This window comes from Drepanopeziza brunnea (genome assembly GCF_022702325.1).
Source record: "Drepanopeziza brunnea f. sp. 'multigermtubi' strain 214-2 chromosome Unknown ctg2, whole genome shotgun sequence".
Classification (NCBI taxonomy): domain Eukaryota; kingdom Fungi; phylum Ascomycota; class Leotiomycetes; order Helotiales; family Drepanopezizaceae; genus Drepanopeziza; species Drepanopeziza brunnea.
The window spans coordinates 1,836,783-1,857,926 of NW_027094065.1; the positions used below are offsets into that span (position 1 = coordinate 1,836,783).

The window sequence follows — 21,144 nt, forward strand, 5'->3', positions numbered from 1 at the left end:
TCTCCCCTCCCCCATCCCTCCTCAACACGTACAGTAGATCCACAACCCGCACAAGTACAACCCACCCTCGACGTACCGACAACCTACCCCGGTACCGCACTCGAACAACCATCACCACCACCACCACAAACACCCCTCAACCTCAACCTCAACCTCAACCTCAACCTCAACCTCAACCTCAACCACAACCACCCCACCCCGCCACTCACCATGGGTTTCTTCTACAGCAAAGGCATCGGCGGTCGCCGCGCCGGCGCCACCATCACCGCCGACCGCCACGGCCTGCGCCGGCCCATCTTCCGCTTCCGCTGCTGCGGCCTGAACTGCTTCCGCTGAGGCCCCCTCCCCCTCCCCCTTCCCATCCGCCCATGGGGTACGTACGTTTCTTTTTCTTTTTTTTTTTTTTTTTTTTTTCTTGTCTCGACGTAGGCGCCGTCTTAGCTTTGGCTGGCAAACTTCTTCTCCGGTCCTCTCGCTGACGGTATCTGGTTTGGTGCGCAGCGGCGGTATGGGATGGGCATGGGATGGGGATGAGAGGGGAGGAGAGAGAGGAGAGAGGAGAGAGGAGAAGAGAGCTTTGCGTTACGGTATGATATGATACGCTACGCTACGCTACGCTACGATACGCTACGATACGTTCGTTGCCTGACGATGCGATCGATACGTGACGTGGTGATGCGATGGATATACTTACATCCTGTCAGGCAGGAGGCGTGCATTCGCGGGACTGGCGGGGGGTGACCATCGAATCGGTCGATGGGCGAGTGGTGCACAGAGAGACGGGACCGGGACAACACGAGCTAGCTTGCAGGAGAGATCGAGACGGAGAGATACCCCAGTGATGAAATGCATTGCATTCCCAGCCATCCATCGTAAGAGCACCAGATCCGTGACCCGGGGCTGAGACCACCATGACCAGTGCATGCGTGACCAGGGGAACGCGTGGGCCGCAACCAGAGAGGAGAGAGCAGAGGCGCAGGGGTGCGTCGTCGGGGGCATTAATCTCCAGCTCTCTCCTCGTAGACCCGCGACGTGCATACCTACTATTACAAGCATCTATCTACCCTAGCATTATAAAGAAGTTCCGAGTACCGTATCCGTGTGCTTCCCTCCGCCAAGCCCGCGATTTCTCGCACCCCTCCGGGAACCACCACCCCTCGTCCACGCACCCGTGAATGATCAACCGCGAGAAGCGGAAGCCCGTAGCCATGGAGCGCAACCTGGCCCCCGCTATCCACGCGTGATATCGAAGGATGCGAGCCCAACTCCCAGCCAGAGTCGGGTATCGTAGAAAGTGTGGTATCGTCGCCGGGAAAAGGGGGAAGGGGGGAGGGGGAAACAAAAAGAGCAAAGAAGCAAAACACCGCAGTAAGCAAAGAGGAGAGAGAGAGAGAGAGAGAGAGAGAGAGAGAGAGAGAGGACGACGCTGCATCAACTATTCGTGAAATGTACATTTCGGATTCCAGGGCCATACGAGTGAGTGCAAGTCGGCCTCGTATGTTCGTTGATAGGGCGGAGTGAGGACGTGTTCGCATGGATATTTGCCGTCAGAGGGGAGCCTCTATTTCTTGTTCGTTGCTGTGCCTGCGGGGGGTGACTTGACGTTGTTGGAAAGCCAGGCCTATTGATTCAGGTTGGTATGAGAGAGGTGCAGAAGATCATGTAGGAGGGCCGTACCAATCCTTCCAGTAATCCCTCGCCTGTGGTCGCGCAGCTCGGCACTACGAACCAGATCTTGTCTTTCAGTTGCGTGAGCTTGAGAGCGTCCGTGACTTCTTGCGGTTTCATGGCTGCCGGGATTCAGTTGCGGTGACTGGTGAGGCAGGGGGGGGGGGGTGATTGAGGAATACGAACCTCCCGCAATATCCTGCTTGTTGGCGAATACCAGCAGTAACGATTCCTTCATTTCTCGGTCGTTAATGATGCGGTGCAATTCCTGTCTTGCTTCCTCTATCCGTGACTTATCCGAGGAGTCGATAACGAAGATCAGTCCTTGGGTGCCTGTACATCGGATTAGACTTGTGCCCCCCGTCCCCCCCCCCCCCCCCCCATTTACTTCCCACCCTTCTCCCATCACCGCCTCATCCCATGCCCTTCCCTTCTCATACATCTCCGCATGCTTCCCCCTTCGACACAGCAGAAGAACTAAACATACCACTGAAATAATGCCTCCACAACGGCCTAATCTTGTCCTGTCCACCCACATCCCAAACATTGAACTTCACATTCTTGTAAGTGACCGTCTCAACGTTGAAGCCGACCGTGGGAATCGTTGTCACATCTTGGTTGAGCTTCAGCTTATAGAGGATGGTCGTTTTGCCGGCGGCGTCGAGCCCCAGCATCAGGAGGCGCATCTCTTTGGATCCGAAGATCTTGCCCATCACTTTGGAGATCTGGGCGCCCATTTTCGCGGTGGTGTCGGAGACGACGGAGGGAATTTCGAAGAGGGCGATCCCGGAGAGAGGAAACTCGAGGTCGGGGAGAGCGAGAAGCGGATTGATGATTATGGGTGGTGAGAAAGAGATGAGGTTGGATGTTGTAACGCCGCGCGATCGCCCGTTCGTTCGTTCGTTCGTTCGTTCGTTCGTTCGTTCGTTCGTTTGTTGGTTAATTGCTGGTCGTCCGTCCGCTCGTTCGCGCCCAGCCAAACACGACAGCACAGCTAGAGTAGTAGCTTAGTGTAGCACACAGCCTCGAGTCGACGTCCGTTCACCAGCCCTGCAATCAATTGTCGGTCCCTCGGCCTCTTCTGTGGGTGTCCTGAGCCGTGGTCTGCGCAAGGCTGAAACCCCCTGATTATTTTTCGTCCCTGCTTTCGCCGCGTCGATGATCTGTCTTGATTGAGGGCTTTTCGAGGATGCTGTGGTCGTGATTTCAATTGAAACGTCAGGTATGGTAGGTATGATATCACGGTGTGATCGTGGGTGGGAGGTCATGTGTTTGGGTTGCTGACTGTGGTCGCCGAGAAATCTGCTTTGGAGATTGGGATCCTTACAATCGGGGCGTTTCGCACATTTGACGCGGTCGTTTCAGGGTTGGCGCGTTTAAGGGGGAAGGGCCATCGCGCTAGGTAGTTATGGGTGGACATCATGTGATCTGAAAGGAGACGATAACAGTCAAGCATTAGAAGCCGTCCCTGTATTAGTAAGGGATGTATAATATAAGATCGAAATAGCGATGATGCCGGCCAGACGAAAACCGTGCACTGATGGGATTCGCTGTTGATGCACGCCCACAAAGCCAACTGGCATGTGGATATGTCAATCAATATATTTTGCGTCTACGTTGTAGCTCTCATAATGCCTCGCACGCCATCCTTTCGCCGAGGGTCGCCACTTCAACCTGTAAACCGTCCCATACAGATAAGTATGTCTCCAAGGGCGCCGTAAACCATGCCCAACGCCAAACACAATGCCGTCGCCTATACCAAAGTCACCAAACTCGGTAGTTGTCAATATCCACCCGAGAAGGCTAGGCAGTGTCCCTCGACCTATCCCTTATGATCCAGGACGAATCTCCGAGCAACTGGCTTCTCGACATCCTCTTCGTCAAACAAAACAAGTACTCTGGCGCCTCCATCAATCGTGGACTTGACCTCCGCGCGATAAAACGTCGTAGCTTGAGGGTACAAGGCCAGAACCTGTTTACCAACCTCGTATGTACCGAGGGTAGCACCTTCGGGGGGGATTGGAACCATTTGTGACGCAGATGACTTGTAAAATGGGTTCACACTCGCGGCGGCCTCGGGGTCAATATCCTTGACCTCGTACCGTCGACTCTTCCCATCCCCGATGACTCTCACCACTTCCCCTTGGATCCAGTCTTGGTCTTCGGGCTTGCCGCCGGGGACCTTTCTCTTGAAAGCGACCTCTTCCTTCAAAGAGTACACAATCTTTGGCTTGACTACTCGCTCATTGGTTTCAGATGCACCGTCGGTATTGCTGCGTGGGGGCTGGCTGCTCGTCCTGGACCCACCCATTTTGCGAGCTCTATTCTCTGCGGGCGAGGGAACGGGCGAGTCGGACGGCCCATCCAATTCCAGACCCGAGGACCTGGAGCTGGCATTCCGCGCGGAAGACTGTGGCGTCTCTTCTTCTTTTCTCTTGACCAACGTCATCAAAACGGTGATGCGTTCCCGGTTCTCATTCGCCAGAGCTGTCTGCTCCTCGTTTATCTTGACCAGCTCGCGGTAGTAAGCTTCTAGATCCGCCAAGTCTGTTGCTGAATGACCTGTCGGATGTTAATTTCTAAGTGACCAGCAAGCGTGAGGACATGACAAACTAGACCCAGTGCCCTCATTCTGTTTGATGCGCCGCTCCAAGGCTAAGATCTTCTCCCACGTGGCTATCACCTTTCTCTCGTTCTCCCGGATCACGGAAACGTGAGCTCGGAGTTCTTCCATCATCGAGACATCTAGTGAGGGTTCGCGATCCTTTCTGTTTCGTGACCGTTGGGACATCTTATCGTCAGTGAGAGAGAGAGAGAGACGTTCCGGGTCGGGTGTCGGGGCCAAAGGTTCCTGACTGGTGATAGGACTGGAGGCCGGATCTACCCGTGAGAATAATCAGATTTTCGGTTCAAGTGTGGCCGGGGGAGAAAATGGCATACGGTTGGTTCTGTCTGTGCTGTCTCTGGGATTCTAATTAGCGTCTTCTCTGGACGGTTTCTTGGGAAATTTTCTTGCCTGGAATTTCCAGTTCAGAGAGGGGGAAATATTGGGAGACACGAGTCCACCTAGTGTCTGAATGTCAGCAGAATTTTTCTACTAAACGTCCCGAATTGCTGTATTGATGTCTTTCCGTATTGAGGTGTTGCTATGGGAGAGGAGAGGATGAGAGGTCCACGCACTTAGAAGTGTGATATACTGCCCAGTCTGTCTCGTTTTTGCCTCAAATTGAAAAGAGGCAATGAGTACCTAATTAAGCTAAGATAAGTTTATGCTGAAAAGAGAAAGGGGTCCGGATCCGAGAGAGATGAGGGAGTGATCGATCATATGAGCAGGCGTACGAGGCGATGAAGGCGCGGATTAACGTTCAGCCTTGAGTAGTCGAGCCTGGGTGCATTGAAACCACGTGACTGGCTTCCTGGCTGACTGATCGGACTTGACCCACTTGTAGCTCCATAGATTGATTACCTAAGGTATTCATATACCACGGTACAGGCCTAAGTATTACCCCTCGAGGGTGCCTCAAAAGCTACTACTAGATACCCCACCTCTTAGCGCGGGGTCCCGTATACCGGTATGTGCTCCACTCTGTAGTGACGACGATTCACATTCACGAAATAATATCAACAAGCTTCTCCAACTTCAAATTCGCCCGCCTCAGCTTCCGTTACTCTTCTCTGAATAGCTTCACTCCTTCAAATTTCTCTCATTCTCTCCCTTTCACCGCTATACCGCCATCATCATGCAAGTCCCTCTATTCCGACTCCAATGCGGAGTCAACAGCTACGACTGGGGCAAAGTAGGCAAGGAGTCCGCTGCGGCCATGTTCGCCGCCGCAACCCCCGCCGATGATTTCTCCATCCAAGAAGACAAGCCTTACGCCGAGGTATTTCTCCATTCAACCCTCCTCGCACATCCTCTCACCACCAGCAGCTATGGATGGGCACACATCCCTCCAACCCCTCCAAAGACCTCATCACGAAACGATCTCTGCTCGACCTCGTTCAAGACAACCAGGCACTCCTCTCAATAGCAGTCGGCGAAAAGTTCGGCCACAAGCTTCCTTTTCTCTTCAAGGTTCTCTCCATCGGAAAAGCGCTCAGCATCCAAGCACATCCCAATAAGAAGCTAGCCGAGAAGCTGCATGCGAAGGACAGCAAGAACTATCCCGATGACAACCATAAACCTGAGATGACGATTGCGATTACACCCTTCGATGGACTATGCGGGTTCAGACCTTTGGCCGAGATATCGCATTTCTTGTCTACGGTGCCATCGCTCAAGAAGCTGGTTGGGAGTGAGGTGGAAGCGTTCACATCTACGGTCAGGGGACAAGAGACGTCTGATAAGCCCGAAGACGAAGAAAAGAACAAAGAGGCCTTACAAAAAGCTTTTGGCGCTCTCATGAATGCAAAGAAAGAGGACGTAGAAGCAGCAGGCAAGGAATTGATCGAGTCCGCGACACAAGAAGGTGCCGATTTTGCAGGCGGTGGTGTTGAAGCCACACCTGGCCAGGAGCTCGCAGATCTGGTAGTCAGACTCGACAAGCAGTTTCCAGGAGACGTCGGGCTTTTTGTTCTCTTTTTCTTAAACTATGTGAAGCTGGAGGTCGGAGAGGCCATGTTTCTCAAGGCAGACGATATCCATGCCTATCTGAGCGGGGATATCATCGAGTGTATGGCGGCATCTGACAACGTCGTTCGTGCAGGCTTCACGCCGAAGTTCAAGGACGTTGATACGTTGGTCGATATGCTGACATACTCTTACGCACCTATTGAGGAGCAGAAGATGGAGCCAGTCGACTATCCATACGTCACGCTCAACCCGACAGCATACAGTTCTGCTTCAGCTGCTGTACTCTACGACCCTCCAATTGAGGAGTTCAGCGTTGTGAAAACGGACCTGAAGAAGAGGGGTGCCAAGGCCACCTTCGAGCAGATCGCTGGACCGAGTATTTTCATCTGTACAACTGGTAGCGGGAAGATTAGTGTCGGCCCAAAAGTCGAGGAAGTCAAGGCCGGCTATGTGTATTTTGTAGGATCAACTGCCGAAGTAGTATTGGAGAGCGAAAGTGAGAATTTCACTACGTTCAAGGCTTTCTGCGAATTGCATGACAAGGAGGACGGGAAGGAAAAGTTGTGAGGGATTTCTGACTGTCCAAACAAGATACACACGACTTCAATGCAATAGCTATTTGTATCTACAATTTTAAAATATAGCATTGGCTAAAATTTTAAATCGAAGTGAATTGGAGTGACATCTGATCCCGGAGAGTCTCGCCCGACATGTTACCGCTACCAGAGAACTGGGAACTAGAACAGAGAATATCCATCGTTCATATTGAGACGTCGAGATAGGTTTTGATCTTGGGTTCTGAACATTAAGATAATAATAAGAGAAGGAGGCGAACAGATGGAACGGGAAAATGGTTGAGTCTCGGTTCACCTAGATGACGACCTGGAGCCCGAGTTCTAATATACACTTGACGACCCACTCCCTTCGGATTGTACTACTTAAGGAAAGAAGTGTTCGGTGATCAAGGACTTCCCTCAATTTGCCAAGCCCTCCAATCAATAACTTCGTTCGAATATCCCCTCAGTTGCCTTTCGCTATCAAAGCAGATAGCCGAAAACCCCAAATCATTGTTATTTACCACGTCCGTTGGAAGAAGCATTTGCAGCTTACTCTCATTACCCGAGATACGGGAGAAGCGCAGCGCGTCCTCGGAATTTGACACCAACGTATCGATGTATCGCAGGATTTCGCTCTCAGCTACCGACCACAAGCTCTCTTCTTCCCCAGTCTCTGGGTCGTCCCAATATTCCGGGACCCATACTTTGTCTACGGCATCGAACTTGTCACTATCCGCTTCGATAGCACAATACCATTGGCTTCCTCGAGTTCTCCAGCCAGCAGGTTCTTGTACTAATTGGACTATTAGCTCCGTGTGATAAGTAAGGATCTGTATACCGTAGATCAACTCACCCGTATATATGCCATTTCCTATTTGAGGGTAGTATGGGGAATCGTCATCGATGCTTGGATCTCTATACAGCGTGTTGCTTTGATTGATAATGGCGGCTTCCGCCTATAGTTCGCCTAATTAGTATATGCTTACCTTATATAAAATAAATCAAGTGAAGTTAATAGACTTACGGGTGAAACCGTTCGATAGGCGATGACTATTCCTTGAGCTCCATGAAAGAGAAAGCTCATGGCTAGCAAGATCGCGCAGATAGACTTCGATGGTGACATTGCGAGTTGACGAAAGGGAACAAGATCGCAGAGGAAGAGGGTGATGCATAAGAACTGAACTATGTGCGAAGAAGAAATATATACTGTTGGTTTGCCGGTAAAAATAAACGTCAATTGAATGAAGCTTCTTCTGTGTATTGCAACAGGTAACAAATAGGGTCTTTTCAGTAATGAAAGTTGGTCTTGGTGATTCTTGATTGATGCTAACTACCAAAAACAAACTATTCATAGAGCATCCTAATTCCTATCAACTAGATTAAGGGGTGAATAAAGATCGGAAGTTGTAGCTCCGAAGGGGCCGTGTAACGGGAGTTGAGGCTCCGAGACAATACCTTCAAGGGTATCTTCTTCGCGTAGCTTGGAGAATACCAAAGGGGTAATTACTAAGGTACTCTCCCCCCCCATAAATAAATGTCGACCCGGTTTAGGCCCATAAATCATAGAGCGGTGGTTTCTTAATAGCTCAAAGCCTTGTCAACTCCATTGTATAGACTAAATACTGGCTCAAAGATACTTTCTAAAGCTGAATCCTTATAAGTTTATTGGTTTAAGCCTTGGTAAGATCCCCTTGCGAAATTATACTTTCGACATTTATTCATGGGGGGGGAGAGTAAGTAATCAATCCATCCCTACCTCCCTGACTCGTAACCTCTCATCAGCTAAGTCATTGACTCAGAGTTCAATGAGTGATGAACCGACATATACCTTTTTTTTGAAACAATACGTGAAATTTCTACGTCGGCTATAAATAAATAATCGTGCGGCTAATAATAGTCAGCGCATCTCCGTAGAGTCGTTGTTGTTGTTGTTATTGTTGTTGTATTTATTAACGTCGGGCGGGTATCCAAAACGCAATGCTTGGACCTTAAGGACCTCTTATAAGGTACGGCGACGTGCTAAGTAAAAGAATTATATATAAAGTACTATCTAATCGAGAGTAAAAACCACGTTAAGGAAAACCTTTCGTCAAATAGCTGAATACTTGTAAACCCTTTAAAAGCAACTTATAGTGCTATGCGTCGAGTTTTCTTTCGATAACTATCGAATACGTATAGCCTTACGAGCGGCCTCGATCCGTATAATATAAACATCGTTCTCTTTCGTCGTAAAGCTAAGAAAGCTCGCGTTCGTAGCCTTTAAATAAAGCCGGTATATTTGCAAAACGCTCTTTCGAAAGCGCAATACCGTGTTTTCGATCAATCGAACTAAGCCTTTTTCATCTCATCTCTTATATACGTTCCTTTTTTATCGCAAATCCTTTTAGTCTTTTTAATCGGCATGCTCGTCAAGTATAGATCGTAGTCGGCGTAGTATTCGAAAAGAAAGAGGAAGGAGGTTCGGAATCGCCGGTAAAAGAGAATTCTTTAAGAAGACGTCGTATATCGATGATTCAATTTCGGCTCTTTAGACTCTTATCTCTCTTTCTACCGCAAAAAAAAGAAAGAAAAAGAGCTGAAGGTTCGTAAGGGGCACTTCGTACAGGTAAAGAATTTTTAGCCCGATCTCCGTAGAATCGAATTCACGCTTGGCTAAGTAACTATTCATAGTATTGCAATTTTCCTTTCCAATTTACTGTACAATGATCAATGTAATTATTTGTAAAAAGCACGGTCTTAAGTCTTCAATTCCATGTAAGCAAGGGGGTTACATTATTCAGTACCATGTTTCCCTTTGTAGGTCTCGATAATACGATGGTTTAGCATATAATATAAACTACCTTGAAGCGAGGTTCGCGTAAATTTTAATGTAGCGCTTGGACTCGGTTAAATACCTAAATGCATCCGGAAGCGCTACCGGTATATCATCAATTTCGCTTAAAAGCACGGCTAATTTTCTACGGAGGTATAGGTAGGCCTCGAGTCTTGTTTCACCGCCCTAGGCTAGGTACACCTCTTTAAGCAGAAAGTATAGCCCACTCCCTATGCTATACAGACCTATCGAAGGCGGTAAGACAAGATCAACCTTCGTATTACAACGTCACAGGCGTAAGTGTTACTTACACCTTGAGGGTAGGGTAACCAGGGGGTTTAAAGTGGAGATTTAAACTTTTGAGGTGGTAGTTTGATGTCTCTTTGCCATTCTACTACGTATCTCTTAAAGAGCACTCAAGTACGCTAACGCTACCGCTAACGCTACTTTCGCCGCCGCTATGCCTTTCATAGGAGTCATTATTTCTGAAAGCCAGCAACCAAGCTCTTAGCAAAGCGATATGAACCTTAAGATCTTAATTTAATAAACAGCCTTGAAAATTGGACTGTGCCGCTTCGTATCTTAGGAAAGGATGACCCCTAAGATGCTATTATCTGTTCACATAGGATCGAAGATTTGCAGGCCTTTGAAAGCATGGTACTGAAAAGTTAAGATCAAGCAGTACTCGTGTGGCCAGCATATCTGTCCCTATGCGTTGATCATTTCAAACTGGGCAAAGCGATTGCAACGCTCTGTATGGTTGGCTACGTTTAAATTTAATAAATTTGACTCTATATTTGAGATGATTTTCGATATGGAGAACGATATGCTGGCCGCACGAGTACTCTGAATGGTTATATGCCTTGGCCTGGACTCGAAGCATAAATATAACGCACCAAGTAAAGGATTTAAGGAGCTTGTAGATCCTACAGAAGAAAACGAAACCACGCGTTCATTATTTAAGTGTCACAGCTTTATTTCTAGGAAACGCGACCAAAAAATCGGTATTACAAATTTCCATCTGTTCCGAGGCCTCACCATCTATGAATCCAGACGATTACTACCAGAACCCGACGAGCGAAATGAGGCGCTAAAAAGACTCGGGATGATTGCAAATCTCGATAAGAGATGTATGACTACGAGGCCTTCTTAATTATATCAGGGGCTATCGAAAGAGGACAAGAAATTTCCCAAGACTGCTTCTGGCGATTACGATGCCGGCGGATACAATAAATCTTACGAAAAAAAAAATTGATTTACAAGAGCCTGTTTAATGAAAAGTCTTGGGAAGCTCTCTTCAAAATCTGGCGAGTTGTTGTAGAAGGTAGAGAAAAGGAAGTTTGCACAACTCACGCCAAAGTATTAGGGAGGCTACGATTCTTTACCTATACAAGATGCCTCTTACGAACCTTCAGCTCTCTCTTATGGCAAAGAATCTAGAAAGCGAAATTAGATCATCGATATGCGACGTCTCTTCGAAGAGAACTTCCTTTACCGGCGGTTCCGAACCTTCTTCCTTTTTCTCTTCGAATACTACGCCGATTACGATCTATACTTAACGGGCATACCGATTAAAAAGATTAAAAGGATTTGCGATAATAAAGAAACGGGTATGAAAAATAAATAAGAAAAGCTTAGTTCAATTAATTGAAAACAAGGTATTGCGCTTTCGAAAGAGCGTTTTGCAACCGGCTTTATACAAACGAACGCGAGCCTTTTTTAGCTTTAGGGTAAAAAAGAACGGTGTTTATACTTGTAAGGATCAAGGCCGCTCGTAAGGCTATACGTATTCGATAGTTTATAAAAGAAAACTCGGCGTAAATATTTATGAAATGCTTTCAAAGGGGTTTTCTTTTACTTAGCACGTCGTCATACCCCATAGGAGGTCCTGGGGTCCAAGCATTGCGTTTCGGATACCCGCCCGACGTTAATAAATATAACAATAATAACAATAACGCCAAATTACTGATAGTAGGACTTGAGGTCACAACTTTAAGGGCCCTTTCTTAAAGAAGGCGAAACAATTCTATCTCGCAAAGCGATTGCACCCCGCACCGATTTTCTTACTGTATTATCATTAACGCTAATCTAAGATAAGTTCTAAGGGTTATGATAGTAATGAATCATCCAGCTAGGTAAGATTATTTTATACAAGCTCTTATAGGATTGACTCGGTGCCAAGCTTTTTAATTGCCCGTATTTCATGGTCTTGATCTCTCGGAACGGTTCGGCCCGGAACAAAAGAAGTTAGAGAGATTAAAGTACCACTCCCGAATTGCCAAGTACGTAGTACAGCCTAAGGGTGCCTTAAAAGTTTAAATCTCCACTCTAAATAAACCCCCTGGTTACCTTATCCTCAGGGTGTAACACTGACGCTTGTGACGTTGTACTATATCCGACGCCGGCACATCAATACAAACGGATAATAATAAATCATCTAGACACGGGGAATTATTCTAATAAATTATGTACCGCGGCGCGTCAACGCGTTATATAAGTACGCGTGCAAGATCAATTTTTTTTTCTAAAAAAAAAGACGCGTCATTTATATAGAAATGCTGTGGCTACCTGTTTTCTTTCAAATTGAGCTTTTAAGAAAACTAATAAAGCCGTATATTAAATACTGCGATATGTAATGAAACTAAAAAAAAAATAAAAAAAATTGGAGCTTATCGAAAAATTCGAGTATGATATATGTAAGCTCGTATTAGCATGGGTTCGTTCAATAGTAGAATAGAAAGAACGTTGGTAGGTTAGTAGTAACAGCTTTATTAGATCGCCGGTAGCGAACGTTCTCATGACTAGCGTGCTGCGCACGTAGCTAATTGCAAAACTGTTGGTAAAAATGGTAGCTGATTTCTATCTGCTCCTCAAGGTTCGGAAGAGTGGATTCCTTTTCGATCCCCTTACACTTAGAGGGTCTAAGGGGGAGGATCCTCCTTATAATATACTCTTGGCTCTCGATTAATTACAGTAAGTTGCAAGTTCACAGCAAGTTGCACATTCAGTGTTTTTTTTTTTGTTTTTTTTTTTCTATCGTATCATTGCACTTGCACTTGCACGTTAGCTTGCACGTTGGCTTATATTTTCATTTGTGCTTTCTTTTTTTTTTGGTTTCTTATTATCGTTATTTTTACGTCTTGGCCTTTTCCTGTAGGACCATTTCACACTTCCCACAGTTGCATCCTCTAGGATCTTATCTATTATCAGCCAAACTGACAGAAGAGGAAAGAACGTGGTGGAGGTAGATAATGGAGGAGTGGGAGATGGAGAACCCAGATGTAGTAGGACTCGCTTATGCCGATTCGTGTATCCAACTTTTATTATCATAGCTTTTTTCGTTGTTGATTTATTCTTAATATAAATCGTTATATTCGTTTTTTTTTTTAGAAATTCAAAAACATCCTTTTTTTTTTCGATTTGCAATTTAAATAACTTAATAACGAAAAGATCCATATTATTAAAGATAAGATACATTTATCGGCGGGATCGAGTTTCAATATTATAGCTCTATATGTTGCTAAGTTATTTTAATGCAAGTTGAAATGTGATAATTGCTTGACCTGGGACACTTGCTTGTCATGACTGTAACCAAGAGCCCGCTGGTTCACTGTCGTTGTTATTGTTGTTGTTGTTGTTGTTGTTGTTGTTATATTAATTAACGTCTAGCGGACTATAAGCGTAGCATGCGCTCCTCGTCCTGGGACCTCCCAAGGAGTACGGAGACGTGCAAAGCTAAGGGTTTATATAAAGTCCATCAAATCGATCTTCTAAGCGCCAAAGCCTTGTACAGCTGTAATCTTCTCTTGAATAGACCTAATATCATCCTATATTACCTTAGAATGCAATTCAAAAGAGTGTCGAAACGAGAAAGTACTCCCTTCGCTGGTTCACTGTCAGCGCGCTGACCACTAATATTCATATATTAACATATGTTTGCGACGAAAAAGCGAAATGTGAAGTTTATTATATTTTACACCGGAACACGATTAAGTACAATAGAATGGTTAAGACATGTATAAAGAGTTAGCCCTAAGTAGCCCGCATTAGCGTAGGTCACGGGCCACGTGACCCCGTGGCTTCCTATAAGGAACTACTACAACCTTTTATAGCAAGACCAAACATTGTCAATATAATAATCTAATTAATTGATGCGAGATTATTCTTATATCATATACACCTTTTACTAATACTGATTAGTAGACAGTAAACCATAGATTCGCAAAGTACAAAAAAGAAGCAGATTGAGTCTAAAGCGCTTCTTTACTAAACTGCCGCCAATCTTAAATCTTATGGTATAAGTTACGTATCACTAATATTAGCTAAGTGATTTAAAGATAAACAACTTCAAAAACAAAAATTAATTAGTGTTTTATCATGCGTAAAAAAAAATTGTAGAAAGTGAATAACTTTAAAAGAAGACTAAGATCTACTTTCCTATCACTCGAACTGCTCCTTCGGCCTACGCCAGGGGTTCTTCGACTATACCCCCAACTACTAATCGGATCAGCTCTTTTATATACAAATTCGAACCAAACCTTTCACGAATTCCTTTCCTTATACACAAGAATTCGAACTACTAATTTTCGATCTCTTCACTAAGCAATTCGAATCTCAAACCTCCTTGCAAGCTTTAAAATACAACTTTACCTCACTCCTTTCAATCAGCTACACTTCAATCAGCAGCTTTCCATATGCGACGCTAAAATGTCGATCAGACCTATCCACCTTGATACCTGCTCATTTCTATTAAAACTAAAGACGCGCGCCTTTAGTACTCAAAAATAACTTCGACGCACCTGCCCCTTTCGACCAAATTTTCGAAATGCGCGCCTTTAGTCAAAAGAATAAAGACTACGATCTCAGTTAAGTTGGCTAGCTCCGCTAGCTCAATTAACCTTATAAATAGAAGATCAGCAAAAAGATCAACAAGTGAAGGAGCAACAATTAGAAGTGCAATCGAAAGACCAGCAATTGAAAAAGCAATTGGACTAGCAATCGGACCAGCAGTCGGAAGGCTAGCATTTCTTTCGCGCTGCTGCGAAGCAATTACTTCTTATACCAATTACGAAGCGCCATTTTTTTTAATCACCTTCGCAGCTACCTTTCTTACCACTCCGCTGACAGCGCAACATCCACTACCTTTTATACCACTTTCGAAACATCCTTTATCACTTCCACTACTTTTGAAACTACGCGAATCATACACCTCCTCTCCTCCTACGATGACCTTACCTTTCAAAGAAGCTCGGAACCTGCCAAAGGAATACTAAGAGACTACACCTTACGCTACGAACCTCGAACAGATCATGCAAGTTTTATGAGTAAGATCCCTTCCTTTAATTTCAAGTCAGAAAACTAATTAAAACAGTGGTCCCGACTGCATCCAAGGTTCGATCAAATATTCAGGCTCGATTTGTTGTTGTTGTTGTTGTTGTTGTATTAATTTACGTCGGGCGGGTAGCAGGCGAAGCTTGCCGCCCTGGGACTTCCCATGGGGTACGGCGACGTGCTAAGCTAAGGAGTTACATACAAGAAGGCCTTAGAAAGCAATTCAAAGTGCTGTAGCGAGGGCTACTGTCGCATGCGCCTTTCCTTTACAGATAGGATGGATCACATAGAAAGAAACCTTTCATCAAAGGAAAACCACAAAAGGAGAGTCAAGCAGGTACAGACTGCTGTAGCTAGCTAAAAGCGAGCTGTTTAAGTCGCATGGCGACGGGGGTCGAGGCCGGACCGAAGTCAGCCGAGTACAAAGGAAAAGGTCCAATACGAAAGCCCAAACTCCAAAAGAAAACCCAATATAATACATCAGTGACAGAAAGAATTCCCTCGGGAGCGCACCACGCTATCCTAAGGTCCTAGTCCCGTCACGCGATTGATCTGACGAGCCTTTACAGCTTAAGTAAGGCGGAGCGTACCCCGTTCTCCTTACCGAAGCAGTATCAGTTGGCCAGAGTAGCACCCTCATCGGGTGCAGTGCTTGGAGTAGAACTCCGTGGTGGTCAAGAAGGCCTGAAAGTCGGCCGGATTGTGACCTTTCTAAGAGCGATTTTGCCAATCTTAGTGATTGGATCTCCTCTTACCTCTGCTTTCAGCTGCAGCGGTCAGGTTATTCAAGTCCAGTTATAAATACTACAGAACAATGTACATCACACCGAATCCCAATCCCAATCCCAATGAAAATGACAGCCGCCGGATAGCTATCATTCCTCAATCTTTCCTTTGATCAAGCATTTCGGTGATCTTTACTGCTTTTTGCGCAACATCCTCCGTCTCATCTACACAATTCAACATATTGTGATATTGGATACTAATGCTGGTCCATGCATTCTTCTCCGAGTTCAGCCATCCTCTATCACCGAAATCGAATGTGAGACCTCGGATCGCATCTCTGGTAATAGAAATGAGCAAGTCCTGGGAATTTGTGTCAGAGTCAAAAAGAAAGCTGTAACGTAACGAGAAACAGCGGACAGCGAACCTTGTATCCCATCCCTGTGTCTCCTTGTCCTCATTCAGAGAATTCTTATCTTGAGGAGCATGATGGGATTTTTGTTAGAGTACTAGAGATGGCACATCAGTTTTGATATCGCTCCCGAAATCACGGACCTCTGTCGCATTCGATTTCTTGGTCTTGGGTATTGTTCTGAGGGACACTGCTGATGCCTCGAGCTCTGGTGATGCCTCGCGCACTACTACTGCTGCTGATGATGTCTTGAGGCTGTGTGCTTGCGGGTTACGACTCAAGAATTCTGTCGAATGTCGTTAGGGGAGATTTATTCCAGGCTCGCTGTTATTGTTGGATTGTTTCCAAGCGATTAGGAAATATATTATTCGTAACTTCGTAAAGGTCGTTAAAGTACTTGCAATTGCAAAACACTCGGTTGTAAAGGTATTTGAATTCTGTCTTGTTCTGTTCTTTCCCAGGTTCAAGGGAGCTGACTCCTTCTATACAATTAGAAGGAGTCACGTGTACTAGCTAAATAATAGGTTTACAAGCAAGTTGGGGGTCCCTTGACTTGTGACAAGCTAAGCGAGGCATGCCTAGTGACCCGTGAATCTTGGTTCACGAGTGAACTTCCCCCCAACTACTACTAACTAGCTAAGGTCGATATAAATATACCGACAGTTATGATGTGTGTCTAACGGGGGTCCTATCTTGCTGTTTACGCCTGAAATCGCATCACGGCAGTCGGTATGCCGGTTGTTGATGTTGTTGATGTTGTTGATTTTGTTGATGAGGTGGTCGTGGTGGATGGTTTTTTTTCTTCTTGTTCTTGTTGCTCTAATTGTTGTTGTTGTTGTTGTTGTTGTTGTTGTTGTTGTTGTTGTTGTTGTTATCGTCAGACTCCACCCATCTATCGAAACCACCATTTTACTCTCTCAACTATCAACTTTCCTATCAAGTATCAGCCTGCTGTGATCTCAATACTGCTAACGGGACATTGAATCACCTGAAAGTCACAATATGAAATAATTAAATGAAGGAATTAGAGCTTAATCGATTAAAAACTTCTGATATCTGGGTATTCACAAAATATTAATTAAGTAAGTGAGTAAGTACATTAAGAAAAAAAACCGGAAGAAGATCACCCTCCGCCTTCCCCCCTTCAGCCCAGGATTAAATGTTCAATCTACAACTTCTATTACGCGCCAGGATTCGAAATTTCACTACAAAGTATTGTAAGATCGGATGAGTAGTTCCTCTGAACGAGGCTGCTCCCATGTTCCCCAAGCCGAAATCGTCCCCTGATAGAAGTAGATGAAAAGAAAGAGAGAACTTCTGGATCAGGGCACTGGTTTAGTCCACTTCAAGAAGTTCTCTTGCCACCTGTGCCACGGAGGACTTCCTCGCTTACAGAGCGAGAGCGGCGAGCATGGCTGCTGCTGCCGCGAGAGCACCTCCGTGGACCCTCAATGCAGCACCCGTGACTGCAGCCGGTGCGTTTGAAGCTGCCGACGCCGTGATTCCCTTAACACTAGTAGCAACAGTAGTTGGCGCGCTCGCCGGGGCGGTGCTCGTGGACGGGTGATTAACGATCGCGAAGATGGAGCCGACAACATCTGAGGCGCCGTGGGTCGCCGACGTTTGGATCTGCGTCGCCGCTTTGCAGATGTCGCCTGTGATGCTGTTTGTTTCTGATGAAGTTCCCGCGGTTAGTGCACTGCTCTGCGATACGAAGGGAGATTGGGGCATTGGATGTGTCAAAAAGTTATGAACTTGGGAACGTACTCAGCGCATCGGTTGAGGAGCAGGAGCTGACAACACAGAAAGTGGCAGCACTGGTGACCGCGTCCTTGTTCAGGCCGCATTGACATGTATAGTCCGAGATTCCGCAGCCGACGGAGGAGGAGGCTGTTGCTAGACAGCTGATAGCGCAGGACGGGAGCTGGGCGACCAAGCTGGAGACGCTCTGCGAAGAGACGAGTGATGCCACGATGGCGAAGACGATGGCGATAGAGAATTTCATCTTTGTTTTGTTTTGCTGCGATGGAGGGGGAGAGAGGGAGAGAGGGAGAGGGGGAGAGGGGGAGGGGGAGAGGGAGAGAGATGGGGAGGGGGAGGGATACTATGCAGGAGAAAGCAGATGGGTATCTCGAAGAGAGGATGGGTGAGTAAAAGCTTTCTGTATTGATATGGATATCGATATGGACGGGATCAGATCTCGACTGTCAAGAGGCTGGTATGCATATGCGAGTGAGCCACCTCCGAATAGGGAATGTTGCCAGTAATGTGATTGTGACGATGATTGTCAATGTCAATTTTATTGTCATAAGCCGACTATTGTTCCCTAGTCACTAGCGAGGTGGTAGTGAGGTGGCAGGACTAGCTGGTCGGGCATGTCGACAGGAGGACGAGGGAAACAATAGCCGTTTAATTGGTAAGTTGTAGGGAAATAGATAGTCCGAGCGATCTTGATGATGGGGACGAGCGGAATATATCAATCAGAAGATAGATACTTTTTGGGATCTATGTACTAGTGGTAACCAATATACACTAACGATACGCACTAACGCCCCCTCCGTCCCCCCGCCCCACTCTATCTATGGAGCCTCGACCGAAGAAGCTTGAAGGCCGAGGCTCTCTGTGTTTATTCCATGGCTCATGGCTCACAAGCCCATGGTAGGGGGGATTGTCCCTGAATATATTTTGCCCTGTCCTTTGCATGCTTGCCTGTACGGGTATGAGTATGTAATCGGACTCTCTCACCAATGTATATTTTTCTTTAAGCGAGAACGGTCAGATCCACTCCCTTCTCTCTCTCCCTCCATCTCAACGAGTATGTCCATCGGCAACTCGGGAGAAGAGCAGAGAGAAGAGAGAGAAATGACGGTGCGAGAATGCGGGTGATGGTTTCTCAAAAAAAAAAAAATCAAGAAAAAAAAAAAACCCCCCCATTGGAGTTTGACTGGCTGGCTGGCAGACCATGATCTTGTTGATCACTCAAATTTCCATTTCCCATTTATCAAGAACGAAAAGGCGATCTCCGAGCATGCAAACGCCAACGCCAACGCCAACGCCAACTCCGTGCTCCGCTTGAGCTCGGCCCTCACCTCCAATACTGAGCCAATCTACTGCTAAGGCTAGCTGACTGGACTCTTGCGACCTTGCCCTTCCCTTAAATCAATGACCCTGACATGACCCTGAACTAGAATCAGAATTCTACAGGCTGAAATGACATAGCGATGACCCCCCCCCCCCGGCCTCCAAATGTTGCCCGTCATGCCCTCGTGACGAAGGAAGATGCTCGGAAGAATTCTGATTCGTTCTCTCACGCTGATCAGTGAGTTCCCACTGCTTTGCTCATTCAGGCCGCCTCAAGAAGTGCTGCTACTGCTGGTCCTCCATCGGCGAGCGGTGCTTGTTCGCCAGCTGCTGGTATTGCGGCTTCAAGCACGGGTATATCGAACTTGGGTTTCGCTGCTTCCTCCTTCTTATTCAGTCCCTCTAAGAACCTCGCCTGTTGTTGTGCCTTGACCCTGTCAGCTTCATCAGTGGCCTTCTTGATCTCGATCAGCTTGGCCTTATCCTTCTCGAAGAGCTTCTCGTAAGCGGCAGTGTTGACATCCCACATGGCGACGCATTCGGGGTCCCAGTTGCACTTCTCAACCTCGCCGTAAGCAGGATGTGTGTGGCGCGGGTGCGCGTCCGTCCAGGCCGATGCGTGATATAGGTGCTTGACAAGCGCGAATCGCGAGTTGTGATCCCCAGAATCCGAGTGGCCTTGACCAGCAGCAAAGGCTTCCACGTTCATCACCAGCATCCCCTTGACCAGAACGGCCTCGTCCAGGTTGTGGAAGGTGTCCCAGGTGATTTCCTTACCCTCGCGCTTACTCATTTCCGCCAGAGCGGCCAAGGTGAACGCAGACGGGCCCGTCCCCGTAATAACATCGTCGAATTCCAAGACGATCTCTCCAATGGCTTTGCCTTCCTTCTCAGCGATGCCATTGAGCCAGTCCAGAATACCATCGATCAAACGCAGCATGAACGGGTTTCCAGGCTTGCACATGAAAGTCCATTGGCAGAATGACCGGGACTTTTGCCCGAGGATTGGATGCGCAGCGAAACTGGGCTCGTCGACCTCGACGCCAATCACGATGTCGACGTCCTTCTCTTCAAAGCGCTTGGGCAGCCAGCGCTCGATCGGCTTCAGGTTCTCAACATCGATATCCGCGTAGACTCCCCCGTCTGCGTACATGATCAGGTATCGCAAGAGATCCGCCTTAATGATTCTCGCAGTAAGTGATCGGTACATGTCGACAATGTCCGGACGGTTCATGCCATTGCGACCGAAGTGTGTCTCGACATAGTACATGTCGTTGTTATCAGTAAGCACCTCATACCGATGGCCAGGATTATTCTTAGTCCATGTCATAGCACGGTTCAAGTCCCGCTCTTCAAAGGCTAGAACATCAACCTTCCAGGTCTGCCAGATCTTCCGGGGGAACGTCTCCGGTATAACAGGTAACTTGGTGCTTCCTGCCGCCGCGGCATATTGTTGTTGCTGTACAGCGACATTCCGTTTGACAATGTCTATCGAAGTCGAGGATGATTCCCAGACGTCGAGATTCGTAATCAAGATGATGAAGACGATGAATGCAATATACATCGGTAGGCACCGCTGGATCTGCTTAGGGACACGATTCACAAACTTGCTCCTAGTTGGCGATACTGATAACGATGAGGCTCGGAGATTCTCCATTTCTGTCGATGTACTGTTTTTTAAGGATAGTCGAGTAAGCGAGCGTGATTGTCGAAAGAAAGAAGGAAGGAAAGAAGGAAAGAAAGAAGGGTGAGGTTTTTTTTTTCCCTTGTATCTGACGGCGGTCCGAAATTTTATTGAAATTTTATTGAAATTTTATTGCTGCCTTGAGGTACGCCTGCTAAGTAGATAGAAAGGTGATAAGATAACAGGAGAGAGAAAGGAACAGGTTGAGGCTTATCTAACGGAAAAAGCATCGAGCCGATTCGCTAAAACGGCGCCAAGTCTCGCTTACTAGCACGCCCTCTTTTTGGAATAGAAAACATTGAC

The 21,144-nt window shown here is 46.8% G+C and overlaps 6 protein-coding genes across 6 annotated transcripts; 1 reads left to right on the forward strand and 5 right to left on the reverse strand.

Annotated features, from left to right (window-relative positions):
* Positions 1–1,561: 1,561 nt before the first annotated feature.
* On the reverse strand, positions 1,562–2,405 carry L3040_001678 (uncharacterized protein; the record flags this gene model as incomplete). Its single annotated transcript, XM_066156848.1, has 4 exons — positions 1,562–1,621; positions 1,678–1,790; positions 1,855–2,001; positions 2,156–2,405. 4 exons carry the CDS (start codon positions 2,403–2,405, stop codon positions 1,562–1,564), a joined length of 570 nt encoding a protein of 189 aa, XP_066012858.1.
* Positions 2,406–3,490: 1,085 nt separating this feature from the next.
* On the reverse strand, positions 3,491–5,123 carry L3040_001679 (uncharacterized protein; the record flags this gene model as incomplete). The annotated part of the gene is made up of 6 exons (XM_007294355.2): positions 3,491–4,230; positions 4,282–4,436; positions 4,489–4,548; positions 4,609–4,631; positions 4,685–4,741; positions 5,112–5,123. 6 exons carry the CDS (start codon positions 5,121–5,123, stop codon positions 3,491–3,493), a joined length of 1,047 nt encoding a protein of 348 aa, XP_007294417.2.
* Positions 5,124–5,408: 285 nt separating this feature from the next.
* On the forward strand, positions 5,409–6,808 carry L3040_001680 (uncharacterized protein; the record flags this gene model as incomplete). The annotated part of the gene is made up of 2 exons (XM_007294356.1): positions 5,409–5,552; positions 5,600–6,808. 2 exons carry the CDS (start codon positions 5,409–5,411, stop codon positions 6,806–6,808), a joined length of 1,353 nt encoding a protein of 450 aa, XP_007294418.1.
* Positions 6,809–7,202: 394 nt separating this feature from the next.
* Positions 7,203–7,921, reverse strand: L3040_001681 (uncharacterized protein; the record flags this gene model as incomplete). The annotated part of the gene is made up of 3 exons (XM_007294357.1): positions 7,203–7,591; positions 7,652–7,754; positions 7,823–7,921. 3 exons carry the CDS (start codon positions 7,919–7,921, stop codon positions 7,203–7,205), a joined length of 591 nt encoding a protein of 196 aa, XP_007294419.1.
* Positions 7,922–17,465: 9,544 nt separating this feature from the next.
* On the reverse strand, positions 17,466–18,081 carry L3040_001682 (uncharacterized protein; the record flags this gene model as incomplete). The annotated part of the gene is made up of 2 exons (XM_066156850.1): positions 17,466–17,731; positions 17,844–18,081. 2 exons carry the CDS (start codon positions 18,079–18,081, stop codon positions 17,466–17,468), a joined length of 504 nt encoding a protein of 167 aa, XP_066012859.1.
* Positions 18,082–19,419: 1,338 nt separating this feature from the next.
* Positions 19,420–20,814, reverse strand: L3040_001683 (uncharacterized protein; the record flags this gene model as incomplete). The annotated part of the gene is made up of 1 exon (XM_007294359.1): positions 19,420–20,814. The coding sequence occupies one exon, from the start codon at positions 20,812–20,814 to the stop codon at positions 19,420–19,422; it is 1,395 nt and encodes a 464-aa protein (XP_007294421.1).
* Positions 20,815–21,144: the final 330 nt, after the last annotated feature.